Source organism: Amphiprion ocellaris, chromosome 23, assembly GCF_022539595.1.
Source record: "Amphiprion ocellaris isolate individual 3 ecotype Okinawa chromosome 23, ASM2253959v1, whole genome shotgun sequence".
Lineage (NCBI taxonomy): Eukaryota > Metazoa > Chordata > Actinopteri > Pomacentridae > Amphiprion > Amphiprion ocellaris.
Genome location: NC_072788.1, coordinates 11,442,315 through 11,469,429, shown reverse-complemented (window position 1 = coordinate 11,469,429; position 27,115 = coordinate 11,442,315). Strand labels below are relative to the sequence as shown.

The 27,115-nt window shown below is 37.7% G+C and overlaps 1 protein-coding gene across 1 annotated transcript in view; it reads right to left on the bottom strand.

Annotated features, from left to right (window-relative positions):
- Positions 1–27,115, bottom strand: part of LOC111565691 (phospholipid-transporting ATPase ABCA1-like) — a 197,552-nt gene that overhangs the window by 73,249 nt on the left and 97,188 nt on the right. The window contains exons 30-34 of the mRNA XM_023265879.3: positions 23,267–23,394; positions 16,930–17,028; positions 15,804–15,993; positions 5,116–5,210; positions 1,938–2,043 (exon numbers count right to left, since the gene is read on the bottom strand). Coding sequence (XP_023121647.2) covers positions 1,938–2,043; positions 5,116–5,210; positions 15,804–15,993; positions 16,930–17,028; positions 23,267–23,394 — 618 coding nt within the window. The remainder of the gene's footprint in view (positions 1–1,937; positions 2,044–5,115; positions 5,211–15,803; positions 15,994–16,929; positions 17,029–23,266; positions 23,395–27,115) is intronic.

Here is a 27,115-nt window from a genome sequence, read left to right as displayed (position 1 = left end):
GCACTCAAGACCCACATTTCTTGATTTATTCAAAGCAATGCACAGAGAATCATCGCCTGTTGCCATGGACACTCCACAAAACGGATTTGGAGAATCCAAACCTCCTCCATCCTTTGATTTCACTCCTCCTTTTTTTTCAATTGTTGGAGAATTCAGCGGGGTCCAAGAGTCCACTACAAATTACCACCTGTATCCAAGATACAAAGCTTTCTGGACAAAGAACGCAGCACTCCAATTAGGAGAGGCACACTCAAAAGACTACTGGAAAACTGCAGCCTTGCCAGGAGAAAAAGGAGCTTCTGAACTGTCTCTCCAGTCAAAAATCTGGCCCAAATGTTGAGTCACAATGCTGATGTTGAATTAAAGTTTGAATTTCAGCATTTATATAGATCAAGAGGCATCAAAGCAATATATACGACTGAAATGTCACTGGTTTTCAAAGGTATTTGGTCTTAAAGCTACATATTTTGACTTCAGTTTTGGTGCAAATTTCATGCCAATCGATTCAGTAGTTTAGTTGTTAAAGAATTCTTATAATACTGGGCCGATCTGTCTCAGTTTAGATGGAATTCAGGAACTATGTTGCTGGACTGTCTCAGATTTTGTTCAGTCTTTGGGAATATGTTCCAAACTTCTATAAAATATTTCTGGTAGAATTTGGAGACTTGGGAATTTTTGTATTTTCTCCCTCAAAAAAAGCCATTTTAAGGGTTCAATATCGCCAGAAATCTAACTCCCAGAGCTGTAAAATTTGGTGAAAACAGAAATGTAAAAAAAAAAAGGCTTCCAGCTGATCCAAATGGTTAAATGGATCCAACAGAGGTCAAATTTTTACTTGCTGGCTCTTGAAAATGGAAAAAACGTGCAACAATTTCAAATGAGAGTGGTATTGGGGCCCCTAAAGATTCTTGTAAGTATGTATATATGGATTTATCCATATTTCACATGAAAAATACAGACTTTAGTTGACATTTCACCAACTTTTGAGGCCTCTAAGACAAGGAGAAGACAAGGTCTCAAGGTTCCAGTTTTTTGCTATTTTGACCACAAAAACTGGTGTTTATGGGGGTCTGCATGTTGTCATTATATGTGCAAAGTTACAAGTGGTTTCCATGTTGTCTTCATATGGAAATCTGCATCAGATGGAGCCCTCTCTTCAAAACTTTGCGCTGTTCTGTTCTATTTTGTTCAACATGAGAATAATCAAAAGTTTCTTCTTTGCTGGAGCCATTCAATCATTTGGATCTGCTGGAAATAATTCTGTCTGTGTCCTCACCAAATTTCATGCATGCAGAAGTTATATTTCTGGACCCAAGAAACAGCGTCCCATATTTTTTTGAGATTCCCAGGTCTGAAAACATAAGAAATTCTGAAAATTCAGCTAAAATATTTTACAGAATTTAGTTTCAGGTCCCAAACAAGTAAAGTCTGAATATATTTGAGATAGAGGAGCAACACTGCTATCTGAAATGAAACAGACTGACCCCACTATATTATAAAAACAAAAATCTCAACTTGTCGATTGAGGCAGAGGACTGTTCATTATTCAAATTTCATGGCCACTGGAAAGGTAATTCAGTCTAGAGCAAAGAAGAGGACTGACATTGACACCTCTAGAGTCAAAATTAATCTGCTAAAATGTTGATTCATTTTGGTCACATGGATTTTTGTTACTGTACTCGAACAAAAGGACAGATTCGATAATATCTGGTTCACAATTAAGGTGTTTTTGTCCTCAGGTTTGCATCTATATGTTGCAGCAAAACAAATCCTCGGGCTTCATTAGTCTTTGTTTATGCCTCTGGGCTAGAAGTGAGAGTACAACTTGTAACCTTGCACTGCAATATACAACATTTCTACTCTGTGAGAGGAATCCATGTAAAGCTGTGGTATCAACAAGTTTAACCCTGTAAAAAATAACTATATTTATTACATACCCGAAACGAACTGAACAGGTCTTTCAGATCTCTGAATATGGCTTCGATCTCTGTGTCGTTGAGACGGACTTGGGAATTAACTTCTCCGACAGAGATCCCTCCATACCTGGAGACATGGATAAAAAACAAAAAGTCGAAGGTTTAAGGGGATCAAAGCATCTCAAATCATCAAGGCCCTTCTGCTTGACCAACTCTGATTTGCTTGAAACTTTTTTATCCAACTCTTTCAAATTACATCTATGAAATTTTTGCTTTAGTTACCAAAAATATTTCAAGATTTTAAAAAAAAAAGAAGCATGTCAACACTCTTTCAGCACATTGAAAAACCTGGAATATTCACTGTTATTCCTCATCATGCCATTGATCCAGAATCTTAAAGAACTTCAGCACCTGGTTTTGTCTCTGAGAGATTGGAATCTGCTGTGATGGGAATATTTTACACACTATAAATCAGCTACTTCTTCATGTTTCAATGATGTGTTTATACAAAAATGATGTAAATAAATCAATAAGTGCGAACTCAAACTCATCTGCAGTGGTGCCGTAATACATTTAAGAAAGTCTGCACTGTCAGAAATCTGAACATATTTCAGCCTTTTCTTCTCGACACGCTGCAATTACTGTGTGAGGCGTTCGCTGTGAGGTTTTAAACATTATTTCTGTCACAGATTTTCAGGTCTTCATTATATTCTGAGCAGGAGACAAATGTATCACTAGTATGATCCTGTTAGGAAAGTTATTACTTGAGGGAATTCATATTACAAGCTCTCTTGTCTAACTACTGTGTAATCTTGTACAACACTTGTTATTTAGAGTAAAACAGACAGCTTGTGTTATTGCTACAAATCTCCTTTTAGTGTAAATTAGTAAAAAATGATTTTTTTAGCCATGTATGCCTGTATTTGATAGCAGCAGTGGAGAGAGTAGACAAAATGAGGGGACAGAAAAGGAGTTTAACAAACAAAAAAGGGTCTGGCCAGCTGGGAGTGAAATCGATGACATGATTTTGTGGTTTACGTCCTCACCATTAGGCTACTGGGGTGTCCAAGAAAATGACTACCGGAAACGACTTTAAAGTGATGCCTTCATTAGGTCGGACTGCATGAAATCCTCAGCAACATGAGAAGATGTTGATGGCGGAGCTGCAGCTGATTTATTGTCAAACTAAAGCCAGAGCTATTTCCTTTTTTCAGCAAGCAACTATAATATGAGTCAGCCAGGCAGCATTTTATATATTAGGGGTCAAGAGCCGATCAATGAGACCAATAATTGACGGAACTGACATATATTTGCAGTGAAAAATTAAAGTCTTAGTGTCAAAATTGAGAAAAATTCAAGCTCAAACAAAAACTTTAAATTGTCTTTTTATCTTTTATAGAGATGCAAGTTTTCTTAACTGATAACATATTATATCCTACAGTGGACAGTTATCCATACACTAATGATGCCAATTTTGAGCACTGACATCATCCAACGCAAAAGCAGCTCAGTTATATTGGCATCTCAGCAACAGTAATGTTGCTTGGGTAAACTTTAGCTTGCCTGATGCACACAAGATCTGGTCGGGAGTCAATAACGAGCATAAAAGTCTTTGTCATGGTGCCCAATGTTAGCTACAATCCCACAGTGCTCTTTTGAGAAAACTGTACTGCCTGTAGTCCAAGCAACTGCCTCCTCAGGTCACTACAGCATTAAATGCAGTTAAGAAACTGCTTCATTGATCAATAACCAACCAAGCGCTAATCAGGTTTGTCTGAAATACTTTTCTTACAACAGTTTTCTATCTTGTATCTACTTTGGGAGCCTCATTTTAGCCTTATTTTATCTTTTCTTCAACTAGAGAAAATGAACAACTTTCGTCCACATTCTTGCAGGATTAGAATAAACCATTACAACTCTTCAGAAGAGGACAGTTAGGAACACAAAAAAATATCTAATCACAATCGATAAGTTGCCTATAATAATTTAAATTAAAAATATATTAACTAATGAGGCAAAAGACATGCATGTCATAAAATGCATTATACATTAGCTGTAGTCTCTGGTTGTTCCACCAGAGTCTCTAACTGCTCAGTGAGACATAAGACTGAAGCTCGTTTGCGGTGTTTACAACTGTAGCGACCCGAAGAGCTGCTGGCTCGGACATCAGTAGGGAATGTTAATGCTTAAATCAAAATATTAAATGAGCAATTTGTGACTTCAGTTGTGTCATTACATTTGATTGTTATGGATGGTTGAGGTGGTTTTTTAGTGTTTGTGTGGCTGAAAGCAATGTTGAGCTTTAGCTAGCAATTGGCCACCATGACAGAGACTCCAGTGGTGGTTAATGACCTCTGGCAAACACTCACATTAAATAAGATATGGTTTTCAGGTTGTTATTGTATAAATAAGAGCTGTTCAGATGAAGTAAACGTTGTCATATAATATGAAGATCAACACAACTGATGTTAACTTTATCTGGTGTTCAAATGTCTCTCCTAAGCCAGATGGTTTTACGGCAAACAACAACTCAACAACACTGTATTTCATTCAGTTTAACAATTATTCAACTATTGATAGTTAACGTGGCTGACAATCAATTATGAAAATTGTCTGAAACTTGCATCGCTGGTATGTACATACAACAAATAGTCTGTCAAACTATTTTCACTCCTACGGACAAAAGCTTCCTTGCCAGCTTTTAGAACTACAGTGGAAATAATGATGTGAACAATACATTCTGGAATCCTGATTGAACATTCAAGGACTGAACAAACACATCAGCCCAACGCTTACAATTAATCATTTCTCTCACTGACAGTTTGCTCTAAATGTTTTCATACAGAGAAATGACAGGTTAAGGGAAGCGTATCAAAGAATGGCCCAGCAGGATTTGTCAAAACATGACAACTGCATAATGCGTTGGGATGGAAACGACAGCACGGTCGGCTGGACTTTGTCCTTTCATTCACACTGCTCTCAGCTAATCTTCTAAAAATGGATCCAGCAACATCTGAACAACAGCACGGCTGGTAACTTGGCTCTCTTTGTTAAAAAAAAAAAAAAAAAAAAAAAAAAAAAAGGAAAAGAAACTGGTGTCCCAAGTACCTGAGCAAAGCTACTAGTTTGAAGCTCTACCAGATATATGAAGACCCTTAAACATGAAGCAAACATCAGCACTACAACTGACATACGTTACCTTCGTTTACCAGAGTGTTCAAAAGTCTTGACCAAGAAGTCTGTCATGTTGCGTCCAGTTAAATTCAGTAGAGTGTCCGTTGTGTTCTGTACTCTCTGTAAAAAGAGAAAAAGATAAAAAGTTGACACATTAGCACTTGTAAAATAAACATTCATTCTTGGTTGTCAGTGTTTTAAGCTTAAATTCACTTTAATTGTGTTTTTGTAGACTCTGGGGCATCAAAGCAATCATAAACTGACAAAATATCATCTCCAAAGGTTGATATGGTGAATGATTTAGCAAGTAGCTTCATCTGGAGTTTTGTTTCTGGACAATAAATGAAACCCAATTTTCATTCTCCTCCTGAGGGGGGGAAAAAAAACAAACATCTATCACATTGTTAAATGCTACACTTTTTTTCCAGCTACTTGCTACTTTCATCTCCTGTTGGACAGCAGGATTACAGTGGGTTGATTACGGTGCTTTTTAATGAAAACAACTATTCCCTGCTGCTAAAATGAGATTCACTAGAGCAATACATTAAAGTTGCAGGCTGCAAAACCTAAACTATGCACTAAAAATGCCCCATAGAGCTGAGAGGAAGTTTAAATCTGTGAAACTCTTCTGTTTTTCAGTACAAATGACACCTTTTTTTTTTTATTACACTCCCTCCGGTCATCTGATGTTAACACAGAAAATATTGCTTAATGCAGCTTTAAGATGCAGAAAACCACTTTAAGACTGCAAGGTTAATCTGAAGATAATGTCCAGCGATAGAGGACTCTCATGCAGAACAGGTGCCTTTTATTTTACTTATGGAGGGACATAAAACTTTTGCATATAGCACTTAACTGTGTCTGTGTGAGGTGGATTAGTGTAAAATACTGACCACAGGCCCACACAAATGCTCGGCCGCTCATAAAAACTCACCCAAGCGACGCAGAATCAACAAAACTTAAGAGCCAGAACATTTCACAGGTGGTATCTGTTCACGCCGCTGTGGAACACATCCTCACAGCCCTTTTCATAATAGTCAATTAAGCTTGGCTATGGGAAGCCTGGCTGAAATCTAGACCCCCCACCAAAGCTGGGAGAGCTGTGTCTAATGTCAAAGGACCCTAATTAGATGCCCTTCTGTGGATAAATGGCTACATTCAAACATCCAATTAAGCGAGGGTGCGACACACTGCTATGAATAAACTCCACCTTGTGTTGAGTGATGCTCGGTGCAAACACACACCAACACAGAGACCCCAAGCTGCTTTAGTCCTGCTTATTTAGAGAGCTAACGCTATGCTAATTAGCAGAGTGATCCTTGATAAAGTGCAATTGAGACCCCCGACTGGAACACAATTTAGCAAACCCCCCACCCCACCCCGCACCAGTTATCTGCCCTTGTGTACAAACAGTTTGATGTGCTGTTTAATCAGTTACCCCTGTGCGTCAATTACCTTTGGGTGTGTAGACTCATTATTTCTCACTTACATCAGATGACTTTAAAGAAAACAGGTGGGACATTGCAGGAAAAATCAATCAACACCTCCCACTTGACCTCCTCAGAATCTGCCGTTTTTTAATGTACAACATCTTCAGTATATTTAATGAAGCCATGCACAAGTTTATCTTCTCACTATGACTATTTTAAGAGTTACAGGCCCTTAAAGTACATATAGACGTGTCCAAATACTTTTTCCTCACAACTTAATAACATAGAAGATAGACGCAAGAATGTAAAGATTATTTTAAGGGTCATTCATTATATGTAAATATAAAGTTCCCACCTGGCCCCTTCTGAATCAGCTGATTTTTTAAAAATCTACAATAACTTCAGTATATTGAATGAAGCCATGCAAAATTTTGTCTTGATACTATGATTATTGTCCGTGTTACAGGCACCTGAAATACATAAAGGCGGAAATCCTTTAATTAGAGTTATTTTTTCCACCATTTTTGAGCCTCATAACTTAAAAGTACTAGACACAGACATGAAATGTGCAATGATGGAAAATACATTAAAGCTCTGCTAAAAACTGAAACCAAATCAATTTTCCATCCACTCCAGGTGTCACCATCTAAAGCCAAATGTCAGAAAGTTCAGATTCTTTCAGATTAATCAATTAATTATGCTGTATGTTCACTGTGGCGTGTCATGAAAGGGCATCTAAGTCAAAAAGAAGACAGCAATCTAACTTAATCTTCTCTCTTTGTGGTGAAACATACAGAAAATACTCAAAACCCAAAGTGGTTCTTTTGCAAGAGTAGGTGGTGACTGGCTTAGTTTCTGTCTGACAGATATTAGACTGTGAAGAAAAGGCCTCACTGATCACGATGTCAAAGCAAAACCTGCAATTTACATCCACTTGTCACAATCTAAACACAAAATCTTGTTTTTGTTCTGCTTATTTTATTTTGTATCTAGTTCTGGGATATATCTTATCTGTACATGTCCATAAGTACAACCATCAATTTGCCATAACATGTGAAAGGTGCAGTCAGTCCTTATTATATCTTTAATTTTTTTCTCATTGGATTGTTGCGTTCTGTTATTTATGATGATTCATTTGAATGAATTTCCCCAGTGAGGGACTAATATGTTATCTCATATCCTAGTTTCAACAGCAATGTCAAAATATGCCTATAATGGAAATTTTTTCAATACAGAAGGAGTCGTGTCAAGAAGATGATCCTGGTATCAAATGTCTGTAAAAAATCCTTTCATCGTCTACAACTTGTTCTGACCAACCACCTATCACATATGTTTATATGAGCCTTCGAAGTTTACCCATAATGCACTTTAAAAAAAAAAAAAAGTTTCCTCTGGTGAATTATTAGAAAACAGAAGCACATCCAGGGTACCAGTGGTTGTTTCTATGACTGTCATAGACATTAAACTGCTATAGTTTTACTGTTCAAACTAAAGTTGGTTAGAATGAAAATGTACTAAGGAAGATTTAGTCTTTGGATTATGACACCTGGAGTGGATGCAAAATTGATTTGGTTGCACATTTTAACAGACTTTAAATGTGTTTTTCAACCTTGACAATTTCATGTGTTTATCTGCTGATCTGATGATGTTATAAGTATTAGAAATGCTGGAAAAATCACAGCAATTTAAATTTTGACCCAACCTATATTGGAAGACTCTGAAAATATGTATAGTATGAAGGTAAAACTTTACATGGCTTCATTAAATACACTAAATGAGCTGATCAGATGATTCTAAGAGGGTCAGATGTCAGTTTTTTTTAAAATAAAGTTGAGTTTGAGAGGTAACAGTTGGCAGGGAAGGACTTTTTTCAATTCTGTCCATTGCTTCAGTACTCCCTAACTTACTATTTGCTTGGGTTTTGTAGTAAACGGCAGTGTTGGACTGGGGGTATGAAAGTAGAAGCAAAGTGAAGAGAAACTTGAGGTAGAACACGGAGGAGGAGGAGATTAGAAGGTAGATTAAACAAGTTGCAAAGAAGCCAATAGGAGAAGAAAGCAGAGGAGGAGAACTGTATGGAGGAGAGAAACACAAGTTTCACAACTGGAGAAGAGACGCATAGAAGGAGAAAAAGGAGGAGAACTCAAATCACAAGGCAAAGAACACACAGAAGGAGAAGGCAGAGGAAGAAGAAGAGGACCCATCTGGCTTATGAATCAGAGATAAGGAGGAGGAGGAACGGCACAGCAACCTTGGCTTATCTCTGAACAAACATGCTTCTCTTTTCGAAAAAGCCACAGGAAGTGAGAAACAAACAAAACCAAATATAAGAGCTTTTTACACTCCGCTGTGTGTACAATGAGTTTTACCTGGGCATGCAGGCAGCATGGGTGTAATTATTTTGGCCTTGGTCCATATCCCCCATCAAAAAAGAGAGGCTGGAATGGGAGCATTCTGTGGTTGTGTAATACCTGCATCTCCTGTTCATTACCAGTGCGTTTGGCATTCTGCGCATGGCATCAGTCCTCCAGCTTGATAGCTGGGTAAGCAAGTCAGGGTGAGGGGAAATGTAAACCAAGGAGTAATCAAATCTGTTGAATGAGCTGGCATACACTCGAGCATGGGGAGATAAGACACTGTGCAGCATTCATATTAATCTGGGTTCTACTGTGCTGCACCTCTAATGTAAATTTCTGGTTTAATCTAGCGCAAAGCACAAAGAAAAGCAATCTTCCTTGATTAAACATGCTATGTTCAGTTGTACACTCACCTGTTTTACAAGTGACGTGCAGGTTAATTGTGTGTTTATGCACGTGTGGAGGTGTTTTTATAACAGGAAGTGTTGGTGGTCTATTGTGCGATTGTGTGCTTGCATTGTTCGTGTGACTCCATGTGTGTCCAATGTGCTCACATCACGACAATCATTTCAAACCGAGCCAAACAGTGCCGGGAGATAATAGCTGGAGTGGTTCTGCTGGGTCACAAACCACAACAACAACAACAACAACAAAAAAACAAGGCCGCTCATGAGAGATTGAGTTGTCCAGATTTTCATCCAGGATCGTTTTTGTTGTGCCGCTATCTCCCCCTCCATTCGTCTCGGCTCGCAAAGTCGATGACCTTTCTCGCTTTTGTTTGTCCGGCCTGTCTTTGCTTTCTGCTGCACCAAAATGGATCTGGATGTGTTGGTGGGGAGTCAAAGGGACCAATCTGCAGTGCTGAGCAGAGAAAGGATGTGCCAGGGTGTTGTCTTCGCCAGGTTGGTTATGGATTGGTGGGCTTTAGAGCCAATCGGCACCTAGCTGGATTTGGTCATTCAGTGGTTGTCAGCAGGTTTACAAAGAAGAGTGTCTGAATGCAGTGCAACGACAACACTACAAACACTTGTGCTGGAAGACTTCCCAACAAACTAATGCAGATGGTAGTAGCTGTGTTTTCAATGCTGAACTGTCTCTTTTTTCCACACAAATGCTAACTAAACTTCAATAACTTGATAGATGAGGCCAAGGAGAGTAATCTGCAAGCTCGCTGTAGTTAGGCCAGTCTCCAAATGATAAAGACATCAATCGTAATACGGCGAACGTGGCGGCTTTATCAATTCCTCTGCACGCATGGCGGCCTATTCATCTATGAAGGTTAAATACCACCAGTGAATGAGAGTCAATACCTCAGAATTGATAGTGGGCTTACTGTTGCTTGCCATTACCATGGAAACAATGATTTCACACCACCTCCTGCAGCGCCGTGTCCATGTTTTCTTTTCTCCCTCGTATTTTCTGCGGCTTCTCAAGGGCATATTCGCAAGGATTGGCAGGATGAAAGATAAAAAAGAAAACTAGTGCGAAGCTGGTACACTTTGTCATGATTTATTCAACAGGGGAGGCTTTAAAGTCAAAGGGAATACATCCTCGCGATGCACTCGGCTTCTGTGGGTGGTCTCTGCAATGGACGTGCTTTCATTTATGGCCTCCTGTGATGGACGGTGGTCTACAGGTACAGTAAGCAATGCAGCCGTGATGGTAACACTGAGGGCACATGATGTCTGTTATAACTCAACACAAGCATCTCTTCTCTACCTGCAAAACTTGAGGATACTAAAAAACACTGTTCTTTCTCATGACCTAGTGTGCTGATCTATACGCCCAAAGTGTATGTTATGACCAACTGGTGGACTACAGTTAACAGCAGGGAGGCAGCAGAGGTTGGAGAATGAAGTCTGGGAGGTTCGAGGTTACAGCTGAAGAAACTGGTGCACTATAAATAATGTCTGGACTCCAAAAAAAAAATGAATCAACGCCACAGTTTGCATTCATCTTACAATAAAACTATGTTCTCTCAACAAACTACACTGAGTCACACAATCAAAGGTATTTTTAATTATCAGTTTTAACCACCAGGTATGTTAATATACAGAACGGGACTTGAGATATTGAAGTCAAGGTGAAGAAAAATTCTGTGTATTCCATTGAGTTACCTTGATGTATATTGTATAGTTGAGGCGACTTAAAATCCTGAACTCAAGGTGAAGAAAAATTAGGTCAGTTAGCCAATTTTGTTCAGCGACCTCAACTTGAATTTAGCTTTAAATCAACTAACGTAGAAATTTGGGTTGAAATTACACACAATGTAAATTTTGTGTAATTACCAACACTATTATTTGTCAAATCAACCAATCACAGTAATGTTTGCAACTTAAAAGGTTCATCTAAATAAACAAATTTCACAGTTTTTATCATGTATTTAATTAAGTGATGCGAACTACTTCGTACGGTTGTGTACGCTGGTAAAGACGGGTCTTTTAAGTAACTTTTTTTTTTTTTTTTTTTTTAACAAAAGTGTTCCTGATCAACTATTTCATCACAGTATCTTTATAGCCTATAAAGTCACACGCTATGACAGCGGCATGAATCTTTAAAGATTCCAGATGATGAAATAAAAGGCTGGAAATCTTGCCAGCTGACTCTGTTACAAAAACTGACCCCTGCCAAGTAAATAAAGTGTTGCATTATTCAAAAATAAGGTGATGAAGATGAAAAGAAGTAGCTATTAACAGCATGAATATGAATGCTCCCCTGTTATATTCTCCTCTTGTAGCTGCTTCTTATCCGCAGTTTTAAATTCTTTTAGCCACAGCGGGAGACGGCTGGTAATAATCTGTACGCATGATAATAACTCAATGTCATCAAGGTTGTTTCCACGCAAAACGGAGTGCCCATTTAATGTCCTTTTATAGGATCTGGATTGGAGCAAATAAATAAAAGGAGAAATGATGCAAGTGAATGTAACAAGATGTAGGCAAGGATTGGCCTTCGTAAAATGGTCTTCTTACTGAGGCTAAGTGTACTAAAACTAGCAGCCGTGATAAAGTCCAGCAAAGTAGGAGCCATTCATAAAATAAGAGTCAAATAATACAGCACCATGGTGGGGGAAAAAAGGAGTGGAAAGGAGGGTGAAATACAAAAAAAGAGGGTTACAAAGAAGGAGCTTGATGGGTGAGCAGGAAGATACAAAGATAGAAGCAGTGCCTCAACAAATGGGCTACTCCTTGACAGTGCTGTCATAAGCCAGAACCGAACATCACGGATGGGAAAAGGTTACAAAAAGGGCACTTCTCTTGTTTGACTGTCTCAACAATCATCCTCTAACATGATACCTGGACGGTCGCTCCTTTTATGTGGCTCTGGATGGCCTTGTCACAGAAAAAGGAGCACAAAACTTCAATGGAGAGGGCGGAAAAAGCACATTATGTCGTGTGGGGCTGTATATAGTGGAAGTATAAGAGGGAGTGACTTTGCACAGTGCCACTATTTTTTCATTTGTCCTTCCAAAAATGGAATCTCAGAACATGTCAAGCATTTTAAAGGGGGGAAATGGGCGGCAATTATAAGACAAAATCACTTCATTTCATGTGACGGTATCAGTATTTTCATAACTAGGCCAGAATATCTCTTTTTTAACATTGAGTCAAGAACAGAGGCTTCATTACTGCTTTGCAAATTGAACCTACAGTGACTGTTTAAACTCTGACATAAATGACACTTTTAAAAAACTTGCCAGGAATTTGAAACCACGGCGAGGCAACTTGTTAACTGTCTATTGTGTAATTATGCAGATTCCTCCCACAAGGTCTTTTTTTCAGACTGCGTGGCACATTAATTAGAAATAAGAGTATTTTGATTCTAACTGCACAGAAGCCAATTTGCTCTAAATACCTTTTTTGTAACTTCTAAAGTGTTTTCAGACAAATGGCTTTTGGCCACATCGCTGTATTTTAATAGGAACCTATTATTTCAAATTAAAGTAATAGAGACATTCTGTGTTGTCAAACAGTCTTACTGTTAAATCTGAACAATTACATTTATTATTTAATTGTTTTTGAGCAAATTCACTGATTTAATTAACTGATTTATTGGTACTGAATCCCTTAGTCTGAAACTCCATCTCGCTATTGTGAGACTGAGATAACTTCCTGGTTGTGAATGTTTGTTTAGGTGCAAAAAAAAAAACAGACGCAAACTCTTTACTGTTTTTTAAAATTTAGCATTTTGAAGACATAAGAAAAGAAAGAATGTAATCTATGGCTACTATTTCAGGATTGCCAGAATGTATTAGAGTCTGCAAATTATATTAAGATTAAATTGTGTTTTATCGCATCATTATAGTGTTAGTTGTAATATAAATATATTGAGCAGCTGAATTATGGGAAAGTGAAGTGTAAGGAAAGCACTCATAAGGCTGTCTAGTCTTGATGTGCGATTCAGAAATGAATGTTGAGTTTCATGAGTAGACCCAGTGCTGATTAAAGCTACTATAATCTGTTTAAATGTTTAATATATTTATTGTCACTGCAGTTTGAGGTAGTTCACTGAAATGGAAGATGTAAGGAACTTGCTTTTCAAATAATAGCCAATAATAAGCTCTTAAAAGTCAATTAATCAAGGTATGCAGCAAAATGATGACTTAATTCTGAGTCAGCATCCATTTACATGTATGTATATACATTTATATGATATATCTGGATGACACATTTTGAGATATGTGGTGTGATATATAATAAATGTCTGTGTATTTGTGTTTTTTAACATTGTACCTCCATATCTACAAGATTGTTGCTGTATATGCACTTTTATCCTGTGTGGTAATGTCCTGTCATGTGTGTAACATATTACTGCAATCTGGCATTTTGGAATCTATGTTTGTTATTAGAAAAGCCCATTAAAACGATACGAAAAGTTCAGATTTAAGCTTTGTCCACATTAAGGCCGGTGTCCCACTAAAAGAGTTTTAGAATCCCCTGACAGATTTTGAAATCAGGTTGCATTATAAAGAGAAACTTTGCTCAGATTTTTTCTCCAAACTGAGACATAAAGACAGCATATGCTTTCAAAATAATGCCACATTCCATACAATACTGAATTTCCCTCGGGATTAATAAAGTATCTATCTATCTATCTATCTATCTGCTTTGTGTAATGCACCACAAACAACAACAACAATGGTATGGATGAGTTTAAATATGAAACTCAACTTGGCATTGCTGCACTACTACAGCCTGTTTTGCCCAGTATTACTTGTTCCACAGAATTTGCAGGTTAAAGTCTTCTAGAAAGTAAGAAATGGCACTCCTGTTTGGTATTTGATGTATCGCTGATGTAGACATCCGGCATGCTTGTTAGAGTTCATATATCTATGGAGATATTTTGCAAATACGTTCATGTAGACCTTCAAGAATTCAAGAAAAATATCCACATTAGTGTGGACGAGGCCTCAGTGTGCCAACAATTCTCATATTTACTTCTTTACACCCACCTGCAGACAGGATTTGCTGCCATACCCTCCCACTGTAATCGGAAATCCAGTTATACCAAAGGCTGCCCACAAACCAGTCTGTGCAACTCATTTCAAATAATGATTTTTAGGTGCCGATTGAAAGTTGTTGGAAAAAATAAATAAATCTGCGGAAATTCTGTTCTAGTGTGATGAAGTCATCTGTTATGATTTACAAGCTGCTGCCAAACAGTCTGGAATGAAATCCAACCTGCAGCATGACTGTGCATTATCACAGCAGCACACATGCTCGACAGCTCCAGCAGAAAAATTAGAATAATAATAAAAGCATGACCGCACATCAGCTGTATGTCTTGTCCTTTTTGAGTTAGCGACTGTAACCGGTACGTTAATGCCGTGTTACAGCTAAATCTCAGGACTGGTCTCTTCCTGCTTCCATCTGAGGGAGAAAATCTGAACCCTCTTTGTCTCCAAGAGGAAGAAAACATTGGCAGATTTAGGCGGAGTTAGCCTATGTGGCATTCAAATGCAAATCACTTAAAATGCAGAGACATGCCACAAAGCCTGAGTAAACAGACAAAGCCATCTCTAATAAAATGACATTGGAGTGGCGGTGGCAGCTTCTCCATCTATTCTCTCCCCGGCTTAGATTTCTCATTATCATTGGGACACAGCAGTGTGAATCATTTAGCTCCAAATGAGACACCGCTTTCTCTGTGTCGTGATTGGCTCGGTCGGCAGGTGGAGCGCGGCGGGCGGCGATGCGGGGGGTCCCTAACTTACCCATCGATCCCAACCTGGATCAAAGCTCTTCAGGTCAGAGCGTGCAACATCTGCCCGAGCTGCATTTGGCTGTGCTTATTGTTGAAGTGATGACCTATAAAGGATTGCTATTGACTTGTGGAGGATGCAGAAAAAGGTGAGGTCTTGTACTGGCAATGAAATGTCCTGAGGGACGCTACAAGGTGAAAAGTTGGCACTCACCTGAAAGAGATAAAGGACACACTAGGGGTGTATTTTAACTGAATTTCCAAGCAGATATGTGGAACAAGCTGAATCACCGGCAATGGCCAATTCAGTGTATTTTCAGCCGAATCAATTTTGGTCCCACTTTCATGTGCACACGCTGCTTCACAAAAGGGAGGCAGCACAAAAGGCTGATTTACATTTTGCACTGCAATGCAAATTCCTTGTTAGTAAGTACCTTTACGTTTTCAAATCAAAATGATGCTGACTGGGATTTTCAGACCGCAAGCCAAAAGCTCCCATGATAAGCATTTTTATTGTACTGTTGTGTCACTGATTTATTTTTTTACGTTCAGACCACTCTGCTCTCCCGCTGCAGTTTATTCCTGACACATATTCAGCGAGTGGATGTATTTCACAGCTACGGATCGACAGTGTGCTGCTCAAGGGACCTCAGATAGACACTTTCACTGTTGCACATGATGAATCTTATGACCATAAATTTACCATCCAGGCTGAAGAGACTCACCTGTGGCGGCGGGAGGCCTCCTGCACCAGGCGGACAGTCAGGCAACATGAACGTCCGCTGAGGAGTGCTGCACTGGCAGGGAGGCGACGGGTTCGACATGTTCCAGTTCCCATTGAGGAAGATGTCAGTGACCGACTGGTCCACAGGGGGAGTGAACCAATCAGAGCGACTGTTGGTACAAGGTAGATTCCTGAAGGGAAACATTGGAATTTTATTGGATGTCATGTTCTATAAGGTCAGTTAGTTTCATGTGTTAGCATGCTAAAATTAGCTAATGAGCTGTAAACACAAATTATAGTTAAAGTCAATGGGAAGGTTCCTATATATATATATATATATATATATATATATATATATATATATATATATATATATATATATATATATATATATATATATATATATATATAAAGTTGAAATTTTATGAACTTTTGAGGCCTCTAACATCAGTAAAATTGAATGTGTAGCAAATATGTCAAGACAAGGTTCCAGTTTTTGCTACTGTGATGACAAAATGGTGATACAGACCGCAAAAAGGGATGTACACAGGTGTCTATACATTGTCATTGTAAGTGCAAAATTGCTTTTGTGTTGTCTTAATGTTACAAGAAATAAGTAAAATCTGAACAAAATCTGAAATTATGCATCTTTTTTGAATTCTGTCTGAACTGACACTAAATTAAACTAGAGCTTTTCTTAAACGTCTGTCACCAATAATGTTTTTTTTAAATGATAAAGCCTCTGAAGTAAAAGCTGTGCAGTTTGTGTGAGCACAATAAGCCGATGGCAGCATTTGTGAACCATCCAAGCTCTGTAAAATTTCCATTTCATTTCTAGGTTTGAAATCCTTATTCAACCTACTCTGATCGGGATTATATAGAGCATGTGTGAAAAGCTAATTATTTATTGATCAAATTTGTTCTTGTAAATTGGTTTTCAAAATCATGCAGCGAGCGCTCCCTTCCAATCCTTTTTTTTTTCTCCCTTCTTACAGCTTGTTCTGTGTCTGCAGCAGGGTTTCTTGAAAGAGGCAGGTGTGGAACTACTGAGCACACATACCCAGCTTGAATACATTAGCAGTACCAGTTGGCATGGATGTATGGTGCTGATTCTTGAAAATACTTACGGTATAGGGTCGCCGTTCATGCAGCGCGTCCCAAATCCAGGGTTGTTCAGCAAGGTTTCCACCACCTGGGACACCTCCGCGCTTTCTGGCAGATCGTTGCTGTAAATATTGAGAAAATAGTAATAATGAGGTCATTTTCAAACATCTCACTGTGCGATTTCGTCTCTCACAGCAGCTCCACATGTCACTTCAATCCACGAGCATCAGCCAATCTGTCTACAAGTTAATAAAACAGACCAACACGCATTAAGTGCAGAAGTAAAACGACAAGAAAACTTGAAATTAGTGGATAATAATGGAGTATAAGGTGTGTTGTGTCAAAGCTACCGCAGCTTTGATTGGTTAAAACGCAGTTTAAAGGTCAGCATCAATCACTGGATTCTCTCAGAATCAGCTGATCTTAAATGTGTGATAACTTCAGTATATTTAAAGGCACCACGCAAAGTTTCACCTTCATACTAACATAATTATCTGAGTTACACACCCTTGAAGTATATAAAGGTGAGACTTTCCTCAGCATTTTTGGCCTCATAACTTCATCAGTAAAGTAGATAAACATATGGAAATTCATGGCTGAAAAACACATTTGAGTTGTGTTAAAAATTGCAACCAAATCAGCTTTACATCCACTGCAGGTGTCACAGTCTTAAAACCAAACCTGGTTAGTGTTTAGCCAACTTTCATTATTAATACTATGGGATGTATTAGGGTTTGAACAGAAAAACTGCAGCAGTTTAATGTCTATCACATAGAGTCATATACTACATACTAATGTTAATGTGCATTAAAAATCAGCTGATTCTGAGTTCCGAGGAGAGGAACTAATTGAACTTTCATCAGAGTATGGAACAATCTGTGTGGCCTTAGTAACACAAAAAATGCTTGACGTCTTTAAGGTCCTGTGCTGAGATCATAAATTTGCTGAGGACAGACAGAGAACAGCCAATAACAGAGGAGTTGAGAGCAAGATGCGCCTGTTTGGACAGATGTCATACTGGAAACTTACTAATTTAATGGTAGAGGCCTGAACTCTCTAGTAGTAATATGTATGTGTGCATATATATATATATATATATATATATATATATATATATATATATATATATATATATATATATATATATATATATATATATATATATATATATATATATATATATATTTTTTTTTTTTTTTTTTTTTTTTTTTTTTAAATGTATTTATTTTTTAGTCAGTTTGATAACACTTATGCAGTTCTGTCATTGTATTTGCAATACAAAGACCTGTCACAATGAGTGTCCTAATCTATTTTCCATCACAATCAGGTAGGATTTCAAAAGTCCTCTAATCTGTCTCTCGGCATAATTGATGAAGATTTTACAAGTCAGCCAATCTCTTTGTGGCAATGGCAAAAGCGCAGGAGTGCAGTTGATCATTAATTTTAAACACATCTTGACATTCAAGAAGGCCTGAAAGGAAATGAAGACACTGTACACCGGGGGATTGGATGTGGTGCATTTTAAGTAAATGCTCGATAACGATGCCGCACGCCACCAGGCCGAGCTCAATCAAGACTGAGAGTTTATCAGCTTCGTTTTCTGTCAAAACATAAATCCTATTGACTGTAGAGTGATGTTCTTGTGGCCTGTCTGTTCAGGATTCAGCGTACAGTAAAGCCTTTCATTATTATCTGGGCGTCCCGTACATATCTGAAGCCCGTGTCTCAGTTAAACAATCTTCCCATTCCAATTTCATTCTCATTACTAACCACACACACTCTGCCCTTTATCTTAAGGGTGCTGTGGGAGTTAAAACACAGTGTTTCATAAAGACTGTGATGGCTTCCTGCCAGCGGTGGCCACAGCCCAGCCAGCCATTTGGATTAATACAGTGTTCATTGTCTCATTTAGCGACGTCTCCATGAAGGTCACTCGGTCATTGGCTTGGCCACCAGTGAGTGCAATTGAAGTGGTCCGATTGTAAAAATGGATTATGTGCAGCCATCTGTTTTGCAATTAACAACGGCTGGGTTACCATGTTATTCAAGATAATAAAACTACTGGACAAAATGAGGACTTGTGCATATACACAGAAACAGTGGAACTAATGAATAGTTCATCTAGTCAAAATGAAACATCAGAGAAGTAAGAACTGAGACGATATCAGAGGAAAGTCAAATGAAGGCTACATGATAACACAGAAACAATCTCTTTGAAGAACATAAACCAACAAGAGCTTTCTGTACTCTCTCTCCATTTTTTTATTGGACAAAAGCATATCAAACTAACCGAAAACTGAAAAATACAGATGGTAACTAAACTATATTATTATTTAAGCAAGCAGGGGTTCAAAGCTTCTGAATAACGTTAATCATTATCTTCAATCAGCTAAAACATGAGTCATGGGCGTTTTTGAGTTGAACAATACTACTTTGATTGAACTTTTGAGAGGAAAGGCATTAAAGGCATTAAAATCACACAGCCATTATTGATGAGGGGTTCTGAAAAAAGAGAAACGACGAGGGTGTCCAATCCATCGCACACCTATTTTCCAAGAACTCTCAAGGAATGTGCAGTTTCAATAGTTAATGCATGGCAATCAGATAAATCAATTCAGAATCAGGTTCAAAAAACAATTAAAGAAAGTTGAACTCTTGTTTGAGAGCTGGGATTTGACATCCATCAAAAATGTACCCCATTGTTAAGTTATTCTGAAAAAAAAACAAGTTTGATTAACTATGAAGTGTCACCACAGGTAGTCATTTTATATAAATGTAAGGTGTTTCTATATAATATCTTCTTGTTCAAGCTGGTAGATGGTAAAAGCCACTGAAGATTGAAACTTAAAGACCAGGTTGGAAGGTTTCAGCACTGTGGAAAGAGACCTGAATGAATTGTAGACAGCAAGAGGCAGAGTGAACATGTGTTTCAGCACCATGGAGAGAGACACAGCTGCATTTAAATGCTTTAGTAGAAAGAGACCCGAGTGTACCCCTGCTCTGCTATGTTCTTCATGAATTCCTAAAAAAACAAACAAACAAAAAGAAAAAACGATGTGCATGAGTGTGTGGCTCAAGCAAGAGAACTGTTTTATTTGTCTTGTTTATAAACCCAGATTAGGTCACTACAGTATGAGTGAATCTCTTGAAAGACTGTAATTTTTGAAGGTATTAAACCGCTTAATAGGCCACAAACAGCCTCCAACGTGTCAAGTTTTCGGTTTGTAACAATATTGTTTGTTCCACTTTAAATTTCAAGGAGGATTTGGTTTGAGCATGGAAAATGAATCCGTTGTTAAGTTTTTGCAAAAAAAATAAATAAATAAATAAAAAATTACAATAAAGTAGTACAGCTGAGCAGAGAAACAGAGAATTTGTAAATTAGTAAGATTAGATGCAGGAGCGTATAACAAGTTCACTAAATTAAATATTCAAGAACTGTTTATCAATAGTAAGTACATTAAGTCTTATTTGTTTTTGCCCTCAGTCTAATCGAAATTATTTAATTTTCAGTATCTGCCAAAACTGAGTCCCAATCTGATGACATTTTCTGAGATAACACACACTTCAAGCGCCCTAATGCCACAAAAAATTTTCAAATCTATTCATTTGACAACTGAAGAGCATTGCAATGCATTAGGAATCCAAACTCTTCCTTAATGTTACGTAGGTGGTCATAAACCAGTAGGCCATTGCATTAAAGTTTGTACGAAGAACATGGGATGTACTGTGGTTCCGAAAGCTCAAAATGATGCAGAAAACTTGTATTTTCTTCATCCCTATGAGAAATGTATTGTAGACATAGTACTTGACTGGACTACCAGGTGGAGCATCTTACTTTTTAATGCTACAGAGACCACGGGAGGTTTCACTCAGACTTCAGACAATTCATTGTTGGCTAACAGAGAGCATGTTGGGGGTTTAGCTAGCGAGCACCATGCTCACACCAACAGGCACCATGACAATGAGTTATATTTTGCTTAAAGTCCTCTGGCCACAGCTGGTATATTATGCCTGTGTGGCAGTGGACATAAACCATGAATTGGGCTTGGACTGGCGCATATATCAGTTAAAAAATGTGTTATGATCAGCCCGAATCCTGATGTGTGACACAGGTTCACATCCCTAGTCTGTATGTTTACAATGAAGCAATAGCCAAAACAACGATGGCTTAACTTGAAGACAAGAAACTGGGGGACACATGACCTGATTTTGCCCAAATGTAACCAAATCCACTGTGCTAATGAGCTAGCGTTAAAGATTGGAGGATTTAACTTCAGCAAGCAGAGAGCATTGTCAGGGTTTAGCTAGCAAAGGGGATCATGACAATGACTTCTGGTACGCTTAATGACCTCCGGACAGAGCCCATGTCTTTAAGGCAAACAGGGACCTGTACTAAGAAATGAAGAATAAATTGTGACTAGAATGCAGGTTTATATTACAGCACATCAAATCGTAGCATGCAAGTACACTGGGAACAGCTTCTCATTGTGACCAAGCGTTTAGATTCTATCTTGAATAAACCAGTTTCACATGAGGCTGCATTTATTGTGTCTTGACATCCTCAAAGTGAATTTTTTACAAAGTGCTTCCAGGGGAAATGAAATTCCTGCCGACTGGATAAGCAGCGACAGCGGTATGAATGCAGTGTCAAGATTAGTTTGATGATTTGGACAGATGCTGTAACCGGTGATGCACATTAGAATTCAATGCAATGTTTACAGCAGTTTTGCTGTCACACAGACAGACAGGTCACGCTGCAGCAATTTCCAGCTTTACTGCAGTGAACATAGAGATATTTCACCAACAAATCATACTGAGAAATAATTCTTGTCACTAGTCTTACAAATAAGTGTCACACGCAGCATATGTGCACATATGGGGATAAGTGTTCTACCTAGGATGGTGAGATTCTTGTGAAAGAGCTGTATATCGGTGTGTTGTGTTTGTTTTCACTGACTGTAAGCAATATCAAGCTGCAGCTGAGTAATGGACAGTGTCCAGACTGATGACTGCAGCGATGCAAAACTCTCCTGCCAATAAAACAGCAAGCGCAGTTGTATGACATTTTTTTGCTTTGATTCTCTGCCTTTGAAGTTTAAACTTTCCTACGGGGTTGCAGTCTGTTGTTCATCTCTTCGGCCATGTTTGCTACTACAGCGAACCGGTGCTCCTTTAAATTATTCACACAGCCTTTGCCTGTGATAACAGTAAAGGTCATTTGTTAGAAGGTTCTTCCTTGTAAAACAGAATCGTGTTGATTCTGTTTCTAAAAACAGTGTAACCTTGTTGTTGTTGCTATTGCGGTAAATAACTCAGCAGTGCAGTTATTAAACTTGTGCCTCTGAACGCCTTTGAACAGTTTCTGGGAGTTTTTTTTTTGCTGTTGTAATATTTTTACTTAGTCTGAGCTCAATTTTCACTGTATTATAAAGTCCTGCACCTCTACGGAAACAGCACAATAATGGCTAGAAGTACAGAGAAAACACAAATGTCTTTGGTGTTAGATGACACAGTTATAATGCCATAATACATTAAAAAAGATCAAAATGATTACTTTTTTTGCTAAAATTAAAAAAAAAATGGAATCAAGTGCTCACAGGTGTTACAAATCCTGGAAATAATGGTGACACTACTTACTATAGATAAATTAACTATTTACAATTTGTCTCTGATCTGATTTATGTGAACATTACCTGCAATTCAGCCAAAACTCATTGAATTTTAGTCATGTGACTGCTAATGGCAGCTGACTCACTATTTTCTTCACAGTTGTGCCAAAGAGTGGCAAATTTTCTGCTGTTTTAGAAAGTTTGGTTAAGTCAAACTGTTTATTTTTTTGCACATTTTTAAACAAGACATGTAGAATAAAGTGATTTCAATTAAATATCATAATTTTAAGATGACCAGATCTGGTTCATGTTGAAGACAAAACAAAAGTTCAAGAATCACTGAAATTTGTTTCTGTTCATACAGTTTGTGGCTCGAAAAATATGGCACAATTTTGGTGACTGTTTAAAAATGACATAACTTTCAAACCCATCACCAGAATTTTGGCTCGGATTTGGTTAATTTTTCTGCTAAAACTCCAAGTAACGCATGATAAATTCAATTATCCTTGAAATTCGTTTCTGTTTTTACCGGTTCTGGCTCTGAAAAGATCCAAATTGTCAAGATTTAAAAAAATAAAAATAAAATGCCTTTTGAACCTCATGGCAGATTTTGGGGTTGAGAGAGTCAAAGTAACATTACAAGTTGTTGCTAACATTCAGATCTAAATGGAACACCATGAGCTGGGTTAAAACGCTATAATAACACATTCATTATATATATATATGTTCTGTATGTTAATGCAGTTACCTGTAAAAGGTGGTTTGAGGCAGATCATACATCCACGGCTGCAGCTCCAGACTTGGATATTCAGTGAACGGTGGGACGATGAGGGAGAATATCAGAGACAGGCACACAAAAACAGCGGGCAAGACCACCTAGGAGGACGGAGACAAATTTAAAGCCAAAATACCTCATTAAACTGTTACTTCTCTGCTTAAGACATTTATCCTGCCACATCTGAAACCCATCGGAAGCAAAATGATACAGAAAGAGATTTCAATAGAGTCAGGGGGAAGTAATCGAAAAAGAGAATGATTTATGTGATGCAGACCTGCACGAAAAACAAACAAAACAGGTGAGGAACAAAAGATAACAACAAAGTGAACTATTTTAATAGTTTTTACAGAGTAAATAATGCAGACAAACATATCTGTAGAAACAAGCGGTACTGATTTTAGAACCACTGCCATTTTAAAATACAGTCACACAGGAGGGATAAAATTGCAGCTGGCCTCCTTTAAAAGATGAAAAATAAATGCACTATTATGTTTTCATAGGATGCCTGTATTCATTCCAGCACTCAAGCATCAATAAGATATTATTTCATCATTCAAATCCTGACCTTGAGCCTCCTTACTATCATTATGTGCTTAAGAAAAAAAAAAAAAAAAAAGCAAGATGACAATAAACACTGCCTGCAGTTCAGTCGAAAAAGTCACAGAATTTTAGTCATGTGGCTGTTGGTCATAGCTGAGTCACATTTTTTTATTTTTTTTTTAAAGTATCTCATTAAAGCAAATAGCAATTTTTTTTAAAAAGTGAGACATGAAATCTTGCAAGGTTAAGCTTCGATTTGGTTCATTTTCCTGACAATATCAAAAATGACATCTTGAATGAATGGTGGATATAAAAAAGCAGCTGTACATATGCACTTTCATCTGTAGAAACTATTTGTGCTAACTGTATAACCACTGTTATGTCACAGGGACAGCTATGAGGGATAAAATTAAAGCTAGCCTCATTATGTGCTAAAAAAATGCAAAACAACAATATACACAGCCTGCAGTTCAACCAAAAAGTGGCTGAATTTTTGTCAAATGACTGCTGGTCGCAGCTGAGTTTCTAACAGCTTTATGGTTGAGCCGAAGAACGCAGAATTTTTAGTTTTTTACAGAATCTGGTTAGAGTAAACAGCATATTGTTTATGATTTTAAAATCAGATATGTCGAATAAAGTGATTTCAGTAAAATGACAGAATTTGAAGCTTGCATTTGGTTTCATTTTCCCGACAAAATAAAATGTGACCGAACCGTGGCGGCAAAAAAGAAACTGTATGGATGAAATTTGAAATGTGGAAACAAAACCGATGAGTGCAGAATTCTCTTTTGATTTTTACGAAATCTAGGGAATTTTTAATGAAATAGCACAACTTTCAGCTTGCGTTTGGTTCATTATTGGAGGTAAAATGCAGCAGTAGTTTGTTTAATCAGTGGATTTATTTTATGACCATTTGTTATGTTACAGTGACAGTTATGAGGGATAACAATACAGCTGGCCTCTTTTAAAACAAAAAAACGTCTTCATAATGCCTGTACGAGTCATACAGACGCATGTTTAACCACTCCGGCACTCCAACAGTCAATGAGAGATTAATTTCATTCCTCCCCGAGCCTCCCGACTGTCGTTAGGTGCTAAAAAATGCATAACGACAATAACACAGGACCAGTGAAATAATGTGTGTACATTAATCGGCCACCCGCCAACATGTTTGGGCTCTTCTGCTGCTTTACGAGTTTGATTAAACACTTCCAACACTGCCACCATCATCTGGCCACTCAGATATAATTAGTTTCTCGCCATTCACTTGTCTTTTGTGTGTTTTTTTTTTAAACAGACGCTAAAACCCCAACACTCTCCCCCTCTTCTCTCCCCAATCCAATCCTCTTTTCTTCATCATGTAATTCTCTTTTCATTACATTGTTAGAGCTGACAAAAAGGTCAGCGGGGGGAAAAAAAAGAAGATATCTTTACTGTTTAATCATTGGCAGGTCAGGGCGCACTCGGCAAGCAAAGGGGAGGTTTGCGTACGTTTGATTAATTGCAGGCCGCGCAATTTGCCAAGGCCAATTCAAGATGCTGCAATTGAAAAACCCTGAATTTACTGCGCGGAGCTTTCGGCCGAGGAAATGTGCTCGGAGGGAAAGATAAAGACGGAAAAGAAAGGAACTATTCTTGTTCTGTTGCTCCCTCTTTCTCTGCAGTAATTGCAGGTGACAGCTGCTACTTTTTCCACTGAGAGAAATCTGCAAAAAAATAAAGTTATTATGCTCACAAAGCCAAAGCGCCCCCATGAACAATGCATGAGTTTATCGCATTCTCGAGTTTAGCAGGGATTTAAAGAGGAGGATGGGATTATGTGCAAAAAGAGGTGTGATTAAGAGGTGTTTATATTTTCTTGCAGAGTCAAGCGCTTCATTAGATTGAGGGTATTGTCTCAGCAATCATTTATCCAATTCCATGTTTATAACAGCTTTACTGCTGCACCTTGCCTTTAAGTGGATAAGAGGATATTTTTACTGATGCTGGTGTTAATGGTATTGAAAAACTCAAATGCACAATACAGTGATTCTCCAGACATCACAACCTTTCAACTCGACCACCAGCAACACCAAAAGTAACTCCCCGACATTCCCAAAACTCGCCTGTCCCCAACGTCAAAAATAAACACACAAATTTCACAAAAAATATGCACGAAAACCCAACAGATCCCCTAAGGATCCCTTAAGAGCAACTTTTGTCCTAATTTTTTATTTTCATCTTATGTGGATTGGTGTATTGTATTGACAATTCCAACACTGTAAAAAAAAAAATCTGTAAAAAACTTTAAAAATGTAACTATTTACAACTTGTCTCCTACCTGCTCTGAGTAAACACTGCCTACAGTTCAGCTCCAAACTCCCTGAATTTTAGTCATGCTAATACTAATCACAGCTAAGTCAACACTGGCTTCACATTCGCACCACAGAATGGCAAATTTTATGAATTTGGTTCGACAGATTGATTTTTAGATAATTTTTTTAATGAAGATAAAGTGATTTTAATGAAATATTACGGTTTTAAACTGAGATTAGGTTCATTTATCAGATAAAACTGAAAGTCACACATAATAAGTTCATAGATTGTTGAAATTAGTTTCTGTTTTTATAGTCTTTAGCACAGAAAAATCACAAAATATGGCATTTAAAAAATAAATAAATAAATAAATAAATAACATGCCTTGCAAACCCGCCTGTGGCTTTTGGGGTTCAGAGGGTTCAATTTAGACTGTAATTTTACTGTCACATGTTGTAACGCAGCAAATTTGCAAAAATACACCTTACTGATGTGGAAATTATTAAAAGTTTGGAGTCTTTTTTGGTAAAGCACAAACATTTTCTGTTAATTATTATTTACCATTTCTCAATACTTAGTATACACATTTTTTTCTTTCAAATGACAGCACTCATCTGCAAAATAATGACTCTTTAGTAGATTTAAATACATACTACAGGTTATTGACGTGGAGAATATTGAGAACTTTGGCCATTTTTTTCTTTAACTCAATATGTAAATTTGTATACTTTTTGTTATGTTATGAAATATTATCTGCTATTTAACAAAATTGGGGAAAATCTGTAAAACAATAGGTTGTTGAATATAGGATTGTACGGATCCCCTATGAGCATCTTTTAATACATTTTTTAAAATTTTTTTTTAGACTGTTGTATTGTATTGGCAGTTTCCTACATTGTAAAGCGATACGTTTTAAAAAAAAAACTGAAATACTGGAAGATTGAAAAACTGTCAAAATAGTGAAAATAACAGCAAATATGTGAA